At 41.6% G+C, this 12,851-nt stretch overlaps 1 protein-coding gene across 1 annotated transcript; it reads left to right on the top strand.

Moving 5' to 3' along the window:
* The first annotated feature begins 5,203 nt into the window (after positions 1–5,203).
* pde6ga (phosphodiesterase 6G, cGMP-specific, rod, gamma, paralog a) lies at positions 5,204–8,017 on the top strand. Its single transcript, XM_084138552.1, has 4 exons — positions 5,204–5,301; positions 6,859–7,042; positions 7,141–7,181; positions 7,293–8,017. The coding sequence occupies exons 2-4, from the start codon at positions 6,909–6,911 to the stop codon at positions 7,367–7,369; spliced, it is 252 nt and encodes an 83-aa protein (XP_083994678.1). The 5' UTR covers positions 5,204–5,301; positions 6,859–6,908; the 3' UTR covers positions 7,370–8,017.
* Positions 8,018–12,851: the final 4,834 nt, after the last annotated feature.

Genomic DNA, 12,851 nt, shown 5'->3' with positions numbered 1-12,851 from the left:
AAAATTTTACATTTGCACAGCAAAAAGTCTAGTTTTAAGTGAACTCTCCTGGGGGTTTATTGACTCCACACTCAAGAGTGTTATAAGTAACACTGAAGCAGTGTTAAAGTGAATGAGATAATTAAGTGATTAATAGAGTGATGACTGAGCATTATTGAAGACACCTGATGTTAACAAGCAGAATCACTGAAGGAGAAAAAAAAAAAATCTAAATTGTAAGTCACCATTATGGTGATTAGTATTTGCTTTAGTTGGGCTCTTGACCCTTACATTTATAACTTTAGAATTTGGTTGGTTGCTGTAACTGAGTTATGACAGCCAGATGAACAAAGAGAAAAGGTGATCTGATGGTGTTGGTTAGGTTTTGCCGTAATCATCATGTTGTGATCTAAAACACTAAACTAGTGATGGGCAAATGAAGCTTGGGTGAAGCACTGAACCACTTCATTACTCGAAGCTTCAGTAACAGCGATCTCGACTGGTGAAGTGTCAAAGCTGCATCTAAATTATCCCGGCCAGATAGTGGACAGGAGGCTTTAAGATGAGTTAAATAAATCTAGTGCACACTTCAGTGTCAGACTGCTCTCACTACACTAAACTCATTTAGAGAATTAAGTTTACCTTGTTGCTTACAGCAGTCCTGTGAGTTTGCATCATCCTATTTTCAGCATTTTCAACACAATCCAAAAGATCTCTTAAAAGTTGTTCTGATCAAAAGACTTTGAAAAGTATTTTATTTAGACAAACAGACATCAATAATCAGCCTGTGAATTTTAACAATGGTGACAATAATAAAGCATGTTGCAGTGCATTCTGGGTGCCACCATGCATTCATAGACAGTATATAAACCGGACACAACGACCCCATAGGTTTCAACGGAGAAAAGTGAAGCAAATTAGAAGCACTCACTTCCTGATGGCTGAGCGTACTGCGCAGACTCAAACTGAGCTTGACGACGTAGATGTGACGTGAGCAGCCTGTCTGACAGTTGTAAGTCTTCTAGTAGCTGTGCCAAGCGAAATCTGAATCATTCCCTTCCGAATCTCACAGAGACGGAGAGCGTGAGTAGGAGCTGTCCATGAGCTAGGAGCAGGAGCAACTTTATGACTCTCTATGGGCTTCTCCCTTGACTTTATCGGACTTTATGCCTCCACGTCCCCCCAATTGACTGCGAGCTTCTCCTCCTGTCTATACGGTAATTTCCAGAGTCGCGTGGTTATGACGCAATCGTTAGCCTACTTTTACAAAAACTGCTTCTACGGGGCCATAACGTAAGATACAAGGTAATGGAGCCTTTTATACATTTTCGTGTTTCTTTAGAAATAAACAATGGACAAATGGAGTCATTAAACACCTCAGATGTAAAGTTATTTGCTGTCAAAGTGATGCCAAAATGAATGGGAGTCAATGGTATGCTAACAGCAGGTGATGGCTTGTTAGCCAATGGCGGCCCCCGGGGGTGGTACGCTATTCGAGAGCTCGATTACCCCCCTGCATGCATTGCGGTATGAATAAATTATGATCTGAGTTGTCTTAGTAGTTTCCTTTTCTTAATTGAACATCCTGTTTGTCACCATTGTTGAGATTCTTACACTGAATCTTGATGTCTGTGTGTGCCTAAATGAAAGATTTTTTAAAAGTTTTTTTTTTTTTATCAGAACAACACTTAAAGGGATACTTCAGGATTTAGCATTAAGCTTTGTATCAGTAGAAAACCTGTAGTATTTTCGAATTACTGTGCTTTCCACCCTCATATCCCCCTGAGATGTGAGATTTATGTATTTTTTGTCTGGAAAAAATCCTCCGATGACGCAAAAATCGTCATTTTGCGTCATCGGAGGATTTTTTGGCCAGAGGCTAAAGACTACAGCCAGTAGTAGGAGCTGTCCCGCATGTTTTCAACCCGCCCATAGAGGGTGGGATCTCACTCACAGAATGTACACATAGTGTCAGCCGTCTTTCTTTGGAAGCTAAGCTAGCAGGCTCTTGTTCTGTGGAGAAAGCTGAGTAGTAGGAGAAAGCTGAGTAGTTGGGGTTACCATCCTCTTTTTCCCGGACATGTCCGGCCGTCGAGATCGTCCAAAATGTCCGGGATTCGAATTTTGCTTTCTGCAGTCGCCATTCATTGTTTACATGCACACCTTTTGTTTCAATTGGTGAATCTAAATGTAAAATTTACATGAACGCTAAACAAGTGATCGGTTGATGGGCGTTTTACCATTGCTAAGAAAATTCCCGCTCCTCCGTGAGAGATACGAGACCGGTGCGTCTCGGTGTCGCTCATCAGTAATCATGCCACCGGCCTCGCGCCGTTCTCCCGCGGCCCTCAGTCTCGTCCTGCTCGCCACAGTAAACAAAATGAATGGCGACTGTAGAACGCAAAAGCCGAATCCCGGACATTTTGGGCGAGCTCGAAATCCCAGGCAGACTCGTCACGGAGACTCACTAGTAGCCTAGCGCTCTCTTACCGGTAGGCGTGGCTTGGGAGTGGCCTCCTAGGGCAGCGAACCAAGTGCATTCTGGGAGTTGTTGTCTTTCATCCACATAAGCCAAAAATACATTTTCTGGCTTTTCTCAGTCTAGAAAGCTCCAAATTCAAAAATAATTTAACATTTCTTCTACATAAATGACCCATTTTAAATACACATTCATCTTTCCAGAGGTGAAGTATCCCTTTAAGAAATTGTTTGGATTATATTTAAAATTCTAGATATTATGCTGTAGAATCATTGTGATGCTGTAATCATAAATATAACTCTAAGTCAGAGATAAGGCTCTAAATGAGTTTAGTGATTCAGGTCAAATGATGATTATGTCAAAACATAACCAACAACACCTGATCACCTTTTCTTTTTGTTCATCTGGTAGTTATAACTCAGTTACAACAGCCAAACAAAATATAATGACAATAGTTTAAGGGTCAAGAGCCCAACTAAAGCAAACACTGATCACCATTGATCCAAAAATTGATTTTCGTCTTCAGTGATTCTGCTTGTTAACATCAGGTGTCTTCAATAATGTCAATCATCTATCAATTAATCTCTTAATTAGCTCATTCACTTTAACACTGCTTCAGTGTTAATTTAACACTCATATTTTAACACTTTAACACTCTTGAGTGTGGAGTCAAATAAACTCCCAGGAGAGTTAATTTAACACTGGAGTTGTTGCTGTGTATGTTTACACACACATATATACACACACACATTCACAGAATGAGTTACAACATATTTCTAGTAGCTTTGCTTCTGACTGTTAAAGGAGAGCAAATGTTAAAATTGAGTATTATTTAATGTGTTTTGCTAAATGTTAATATGGGGGAGATCTGTTAGTATTTAATGTTCTATTATTTTGGAATTTAAAAGGTTTTCTGGTATGTCTGAATTTTTGGGGTCACCATTGTGCTGAAGAGTAGAGCCTATGTGGTTTGATTGACGAATGGTTGTACACTATCAAGACTATAATTACTATATTTTTAAAAGTAATGGCTGTGCACTCCTCAACACAGTGATAGTCTCTAGGCTAAATACTTTAGTACATGCAGTTGTGCTTTTGTTAATGTAGCATCCAGTCAATATTGAGAAGGCCAGAACTGATTATTAAAATGACTTTTATTGCCGTCCGTGTCATCAACCAACGTAAGAGCTGAGTATAAACAAATAAACCATACATTACCATCACATTTCGAACGCTACACAGCTCATTACATTAGTTTCAATCCGATAGCATTACCAAATTATACATTTTACGATAAACATTTCAAGTAACTCAAATATATTTCTCATTAACTCTACCAACCTTGTTCCCCAATTGACCGAAGCTAAACTTTGTAGTTTTAACTGTTTCTCCGTGGCCTTTTACTGTTTTTAACCGTGAACCTTTTCAGACCTTCCTTTCGTCCTTTGCGCCGTTTGCCAGTTTCGTTTCCGTCACCATACTTCCGGTTTCTTTGGTTATCAAAATAAAAGCCCGATACCGTAATAATAAAACATTATAGCGTAGCTATAATCAAAATAGTGCTTAACTACTCTGTTGGTCTTTACAGTTAACTAGCTTGAAAATATGAAACATTTTATAATGCAAATAATTAGAAAAATAAGAAATATGCCATTACATTATATATTTCTCTATATGCTACATGAGTAAATATATCTGCAATATATTACATGCAGTACCATATCTGATCACATATACATCTATGTATTATGAAGTGTATTACTGAATATAAAAGTATGATATATTAGTAAATATATTGTCACATTTTTCAACATACGAAAAGCGGCAATTCCTTATGTATTATTCAACATATTTTAATATATTAACACAATATATATTAATACCATATATTTTTCAAATATACTGTTAAACCATTTACTATATTGATCATTGATGGAAATATATTGTCTTTTCATAAGGGGTGGCACATTGTGATTTTACATTCCAATGAGCTTTTGTTTCTTGTATAAAATGTACACCACAGAAATATGCCATAAAATGTATTTCCTATTTTAGTCATCTATTTTTGGCTGTGTAAATATAGAAGGGAATGATACCGATGCCGCAGTTGAGTTAGTGTTGTGTGTGTTTGTTCAGATTGGAGATGTTAATCTTTTCTCTGAATGGATGGAGATGTAGAGATTATCTGACAGACTGCTGATCAAACTGAAGCCAGGACTCACAGCACACACGGGACTTCTGGACAGGTGATTCAGAAAAACTGTTACATAAGTAGAAGATCAGGATCATCACACTAGACGTGTCGTGTGTGTGAATATGTGAGCTGCTGACAGTTCTGTGTGCATAAACAAAATTGTTGATGTGAATATTTTGATGTGATGACTCACTCATGTTTATCCATTTTAAAGTTAAATATCTTCAATGTAATATCTTGACATTATTTTATGCAATATTCTATTTAATTATTCTAATTCACAACTGTTTTCAGTCAAATTGTTATGCTGATAATATAATGTAAAGAAAAAATGAAAAAACCCTGAAGCAAAAACAAATAAAATCCTAAATTAAAATGAACCAAACCAAACCCTCTGTGCCTAATTTAATATTGCATGAACCATGGAAAACAAACAGGATTAATCTCATATCTGTGGATGTAGCCTCATCAAACCCTTTAAGGGTTGATGACAGCTGCAATGTTTCGGAAAGAGGAAGGGCCGACATGTGCAGGAATAATCATCTTATGATGCTCAGAAGTATATAAGAGCTGATGTGAGCACGTGTGTAGACAGAGAGCCGCGTCCTGACCAGCTCAACACACAGAGAGACTGAGAAAAGACCAGCAGGTGAGTACATCTGCTTTACAACATCTAGAATGGAAAAATTAAAAAAAAGATTTGTAATGTTTTAGTTATGTGAAAGTTTGTGTTATAGCTAATGGTTATATCATATTGTGGCATTAATTTTAAAGAAAGACAGCACACGCACACATATCAAACATTTCACAAAAAGTGGTGTGCAGGTTTGAAATGATAAAACAATATATTGTTCAAAAAATATTGTTTGTTTGTTTGTTGTTAGTGGAAATTTTTATAGTTAAGGCCCGTTCACACCTAGGATGATAACTATGTCGACAAAGCTTTAATATTCGTTCTTGTTTGTTCACTTTCAATTTTTGCTACATTGAGAGCAAAACAGAATCCATCAGAGTTTAAATCATTTAAACCGGCAGACAACATAACCGTGCGCATATACGCTTATAATAAAAGAAATATATGTATCATCGGTTATACGCTAATTACATAGTTATCGTTATCTCTATTATCGTTCTTGGTGTGAACCAGGGAAACTCAGTTCCTGGAGTTTAGCTCCAACCAGCTCCAAAACATCTGTGGTCGGCTGCATAAACTGCTAAAACTAGTCTTACATTTTTTTTTTTCTTCAAGACTGGTCATAACTTTTTAAAGTCAGTTACATAAAAAGGTAGATTGTTCTCAATTGAATCTGAAAAGGAAGAATGATTAGCCAGATTAGCCAGATTGGTCAGACTAGTTCTTAATGGTCAGACAGTCTTAATAACTATGTTTGTGCAACTGGTTCCTGCCTGGAAGTTTCTAATAATCCTGAAAATCTTGATTAGCTGGTTCAGGGTGTGTTTAATTGAGGTTGGAGCTAAACCCCGCAGGATAGTGGCTCTCCGGGAACTGAGTTTGACTGGTGGGAACGATCCTGATGAACTACAGCCATGTGAACTTGAAGAGAACTTTATACATCCACTTATGACCAAAACAGTGATTTAAAAAACATCGAGCAAAAATTTAGTGACGAAAAAGATACTGCAGCATTTGAGATGACGATGGGAACTTTTGATGGTTTTTTTTAGCAATGACATTCAGATATTTTAAGCAAGTCTTACATGTCCATATATGTTTGGTGCCACTGTTTCAGCTGCAGCAGAGAAACTATTGTGATGCAAGTGATGTTTTGAACTCATTTCCTATATTATAGCACAGTAAACTCAAGCAATGTAATCTTTTGGGCTTCATCTTATAAATGAAGAGTTTGACATCAAGCTAGTTCTGCTTATTGTGCAATGACCTTCATCTAATGAGATTAATTGAGAAACCCTCTGGACAGCAGATTAAAGGGGGCTTGATCATTGTAAGGGGGATTAAAGGAGCCTGGACACTGACAGCCTAGAGATTTATGATTATTATTATACACAGTCTATTCATCTGTTCAGAACAGAACATCTCTCTGCCGATTCTTTCTATTTTTTTTACATCATTGAGTATGAAGTGTGCTATAATACTGCTTCTACTGGAATAACAGAAAGTGTTGTTTGTTTATTTGCCAACTTTTGAATGCCAAACAGCAATCTCTAAACCCTCAATCTCTTACAGATCATCATCGAATAAGTACCCAGCACTTGCCATTGGTTTCAATTGTGGTTATGGAGGACTCAAAGCCTAAAGCGAGCAGCAAGGTTGTCACACGTGCCATGGCGCCTGGCACTGGCCAGCCCAAGTTCAAACAGAGGGCAACGCGACAGTTCAAGAGCAAACCCCCCAAAAAGGGTGTCATTGGGTACTACTTTTAACTTTTTTAAAAAATCCTTTAAACGCCTTTAGTTTGGTCTTGAATGGATCTGCAGGTTTTATCTGTCTTAATGTTGTTATTCTCAGATTTGGTGAAGATATTCCTGGAATGGAATGGTTGGGAACTGGTATGTACAATTTTTAAGTCAAAAAAGTATTATTAAATATTATTTACTCTATATTCAAGTCCTTTGAGACTTTGAGATTATGTGCATGTGTAATCATATTCTCTCTCACAGACTTTAACGTGATCTGTCCGTGGGAGGCATACAGTCACCTGGAATTACATGAGCTGGCCCAGTATGGCATTATATGAGGTCACTTCCTGTTCCCACATCCCACTGAATCAGCAACCAGTGAATGATCATGACAACATCCTGCACCTTAATATGTCATTTAAATATTCATATTAGAAATATCTTGTGTAGAAGTTTGATTAGTCATTTATGGAAAATTTACAACAATTTTTTTAAGTAACTAAATGGAATTAGTTAATCTACCTCTTCAAACTGACGTTTCCTGTTGAACTAGATTTCACTCTGTCACCAATGCTAATTTCAGATAACTTCTTCTTATTCATCTTTTTACTCCATTATTTTACATATTAGTGTTGTCATATTGCCATATAAACAGCGTTTTAGGTGCCACTTCTTGATTTTACTTCCAAATTACTCACATTACAAAATGTGGCAGCAGCTGGATCTTTTTAATGATGGATGTATATGTTTTCATTTTGTCAAGTTGTAAAATTTGTGTCTTGTACAAAAATGAGTTTGGGTGCTGTTGGGTCTCGGCGTCTACCCATAGCGCGATTACTGGGAGCAGCTCTCTGTGAGAGCCCGGCCCAGTTTATTGGCCTTATGATGCTAGAGAACCATATGAGAATGAGTCCGACTCATTCCCGGCAGCACAGAAAGGGTTTGGACATCAAATAAAGCTTGATTATTTTCATACTTTTCAACAATGTGTCTGAGGAATTCCTGCTTCTATAACTGCTGGTCAAATACAAACTAAAACATTATGCACAATATGCAGTCTGTAACACGTTACCAATAGCAGGATGTGGTTTCATGCTCGTTTTTGAGTAAATCAAAACACTTAGTTACCCTTTAAAATGTTTCAGTGTCTAACTGCAATTCAGTTAACATGACTAGTGTTTAGTTATCGGGGTTAATACAGCAGGAACACATTTTAAAAATGCAAAAGCTGCGTTATTCTGGTGGTAACAAACCAGTAATAAAGAGGGCAATAGAGCTACATTCAAATGTCTGCACTATAATCCTGATGTGCCGATACTCAGGTAAGTTGCAATAAACATCCGGTGAAATAATCTAATGATCGACCATGTTACTTAACTTAATATAACTTTTGATTGTAACTATGTAATATATATTTTTCAAAAGGAGTCAGTATACTCTTTGTGACATCAAAAATAGAGCTATTGTTTAGAACATGAGTTGTTTACAGATGGCGCATGCACTCTAGTAGCGATCTACTGCAGGTGTTGTGGGCACCTGTTGTTTTCGAAACATTACAGATATATTTTTTAGCGTTTTTGCCTTTTATCATCATAGGACAGAATGTAGAAAGGAAGCGAAGTGAGAGAGAGAGAGAGAGAGAGAGAGAGAGAGAGAGAGAGAGAGAGAGAGAGAGAGAGAGAGAGAGAGAGAGAGAAGGAAGGGATCAGGAAAAGGTACACAAGTTGGGATTTGAACTCGGGTCACCGCACAACTTTACTAGTCAGTAAGCTGCCCAAGAGGCTATAGGGGCCAAGTAGCCTGCTTCAGTTTTGTAAATATTAGAACCTCAGTGTGTCAGAAACATGGGGGGAACAGAATCTGACGGCCAATAATCCAGCTGACGGAATCCGTTCCCCCACCCATATGATGAGAGATGTTGATGTAGTGGCTTAAAAGATGCTGACTTTGGTCTCTGTGTGGATGGAGTTTCACAAGCATCAGTTTGATAAATATTATAACCTCATTGTGTCAGAAACATGGGGAGAACCGAATCTGATGGTGTCACGGTTCATGAATTCACTGTTTTCTTCGTGTCTCGTGTATTTGTTGTTCTGTGTGTGGGTGTGTGGGAGTGGGCGTTACCGCTCGGTTCAGCTGATCAGCGCGCCAGCTGATCTCATTTCCCGCACCAGCTGCTGCCTATTTACTCACATATAAATTCTCATCGCACTCTCCTCTCTTTGTCAGATCGTTGTTTGATGTCTCCAGTGTTTGTGTATCCAGTCCAGTCAGAGTTTCAGTTCGTGTCCTCGTTTCCTGTTCCTTGTTCAACTGGTTTTCGTTTTCATCTGGATTCTTCACTGTTTCGTCACCTCATCACTTCAGCACCTGTATCTGACCATCTAGTCCCTGCGTTGCCTGCCTGCTTGCCTGCCTGCCTGTCTGCCTGCCAGCCTGCCTGCCTGCCTGCCTGCGATCATTGTTCTACTTCTACTACATTCAATAAAAGAGATTACTTGCATCCTTGCTTCCTGTTTATTGATCGTGACAGAACGATCTGACCTTCTTCATGGAAGCAGCAAGTAACCCATCCAGCTTGGATGAATTCGTCAGCTCCAGCATTCGGCGCATGGACAGTCAGGAAAAAGGTCTGACGGAGACCGCACGGGCTGTCCAGGCATTGGTGACGCAGGTGTCCGAGCTCACCCAGCAAATCCAATATCTGTGAGCTCCCACTGCGCCACCCACACCGGCCGTTCCCCCCACACCATCAGAGGGAGCTTCCCAGTCAGAGCCCCGCCTACCTATTCCAGAATCATACTCGGGTGAGCCAAGCTTTTGTAGAGCATTTTTAACCCGTTGCTCAATGCATTTCTCTCTACAACCTAAGACCTTCAGCAATGAAAGTGCCAAGGTGGGCTTCGTGCTCACCTTATTGACTGGGAAGGCAGCACTTTGGGGAACGGCGGTGTGGGAGAATCAAGACCCTTGCTGCGCCTCGTTCCAGACACTCGCCGCCGAGATGAAAAGAGTTTTTGATAGAGCGGTCGCCAGGAGAGAGGCGGCTCGGATGCTCGCGGAAACTCAAACAAGGAGAGAGGTCGGTGTCGGAGTACTCTATCGACTTCAGGACCCTGGCGGCAGAGTGTCAGTGGAACGAGGAGGCGCAGTGGGACATGTTCCTGCATGGGCTGGCTGACCGCGTTCAAAGAGAGATCTACGCCCTGGACCTTCCCACTTCGTTCAACGGACTGGTAGATCTTGCTCTTCGAGTAGATGCACGATTGTCAAGAGTCGAGCGACGGAGCTTGCCCAGCCGTGGATTAAGAGGTACGGAAAATCAGCGGTCCAGCGGTGGGGACGCGGTCAGCCCTGTTGACGATCACGAGCCCATGCAGGTCGGTCGAGCTCGGCTTTCCCGGGAGGAGAAGGAAAGGCGGAGATCCCAGGGACTATGCCTGTATTGCGGCGTGGCGGGACATTACGTCTATAACTGTCCGGTAAAAGGCCAAGCCCGGCAGTAAGTATGAGGCTACTGTCGGGTGGGATTTCCGCTGAGAAGACCTCATCAACATCTATGCTCCTCCCGGTATGACTAAGATGGTCAGTCCACAATCACGACTGTCACGCACTGGTGGATTCAGGGGCCGAAGGTAATTTCATGGACCATTCATTTGCAATCAAGTTTCAAGTTCCCATCCAACCACTCACCCGCAAGATTTGCTGTTCATGCACTCAACGGCCAGGACTTACCCACCATTGCACTCATCACCGGACCCATCACACTCATCACATCAGGCAATCACACCGAGACACTTTCATTTTACATACTGAACTCACCTCTCGCACCTGTTGTTCTCGGACATCCCTGGCTCATCGATCACAACCCCAAAATAGACTGGCAGCAAAAATCAGTGTTGGAGTGGAGCAGTAAATGTCATGAGTCCTGTCTTGTGTCTGCCTGTTCGTCTGTTTCTGTCCCTGTGTTTCAGGAGGAGGCAGTGGATTTGTCTAACGTGCCCGCGGAGTACCTAGACCTGAAGGAGGTGTTCAGTAAGTCTCGTGCTGCTTCTGTCATGATGGAAACACGGAAGCAGTTTGCAAGTAAAACTCTCTCTCTTTATTGAGTAACAAAATGATGATAGACACAGTCCAGAGAGAAACAGGGTAGTGGCGCAGAAACTTCGATGGTCAGATGAGTGCCGTGATGAGAAGTGATGACGTGACGTGATAAATCCAGGGTGAACATCCACGGGAACACGAACAGGAAACGAAGAGGGCACAAGACTGGAACGTAGACGAGATCAACAACACTGGAAACCACATACAACGATCTGACAAAGGAGATGCGAAATGAGTGAGTATATATAGGTGATGAGATGAGCTGCAGCTGGTGAAGGGAGTGATGAGCTTGATCGCTGATGAGTGTAAATCAGCCGGCACGCCCACACAATCAGCACACACACACACACACACACAACAACAGAAACACGAGACAAGAAAGAAGCATAGGATTTATGAACCGTGACAGCTTCTCTTCCTCCGCATCGTCCCTATGACTGTGCCATAGATTTATTGCCAGGTAAGTCTCCGCCTAAAGGCAAGTTATATTCGCTTTCTGTCCCAGAAAGGGAGGCTATGGAGAAATATATTTCTGATTCTCTAGCAACGGGGTTCATCCGCCCTTCCTCTTCTCCAGCGGGGCGGGGTTCTTTTTTGTGGGGAAGAAGGACGGATCTCTGCGACCTTGTATTGATTACAGGGGGCTGAACAGCATCACGGTAAAGAATATTGATCCTTTGCCATTGATGTCTTCAGCTTTCGAGAGGTTGCAGGGAGCGTCTATCTTCACTAAATTGGACTTACGTAATGCTTATCATTTGTCCGCATTAGGAAGGGGGATGAGTGGAAGACTGCTTTTAACACCCCCAGGGGGCACTTTGAATACTTGGTCATGCCTTCTGGGTTGTCCAACTCCCCAGCGGTCTTCCAGGCATCTCGTCAACGACGTGCTGCGAGATATGGTCGACCAGTTCATTTATGTCTACCTGGATGACATATTGATAGTTTCATCTTCTCTCCAGGAACATGTGCAGCACGTCCGACGAGTGCTTCAGAGGTTGCTAGAGAATGGGCTTTTTGTCAAGGCGGAGAAATGCGTTTTTCATGCACAGTCTGTTCCTTTCCTAGGATACATTGTGTCGTCTGAGGGAATACATATGGATCCTGAGAAGGTTAGGGCTGTGGTGGAATGGCCAAATCCAGATTCCCGTAAGGCCCTACAGAGGTTTCTGGGGTTCGCCAATTTCTACCGGCGGTTTATTCGCAACTTCAGCCAACTAGCCTCACCTCTGACTGCCTTGACCTCCCCCAGAACTACGTTCAGGTGATCAGACGCAGCTGAGGCTGCGTTTGCCAAACTGAAGGGCCGCTTTGTTTCAGCCCCCATCCTCATTGCCCCTGATCTATCACGTCAGTTCGTGGTGGAGGTCGACGCGTCAGAGGTGGGGGTAGGTGCAGTGATATCCCAGCGTTCTCCCACAGACGACAGGACGATTCTTTATCGCGCATTTCTGACCTTTCTGAACGCCCGTCTACTCCCGAGTGCATTTTGCCCGAGACCCTATTTGTCTCCACACTCGTATGGGAGGTCGAATTGAAGGTCAAGACGGCCTTGAAAGGGGTAACGCCTCCGCCCGGTTGTCCACCGAACCGTTTATTTGTACCGGAGGGATTACGGTCTGACGTCATTCAGTGGGGGCATTGTTCCAACGTAGCTTGTCATCCAGAAGTTAGTCGTACCAAGTTTTTGGTTAAGCAACGATTCTGGTGGCCGCT

Source organism: Abramis brama, assembly GCF_963993115.1.
Source record: "Abramis brama genome assembly, chromosome: 1".
Taxonomy (NCBI): domain Eukaryota; kingdom Metazoa; phylum Chordata; class Actinopteri; order Cypriniformes; family Leuciscidae; genus Abramis; species Abramis brama.
Note: the sequence above shows the minus strand (reverse complement) of the source record. Positions and strands in the feature narration are given on the sequence as shown.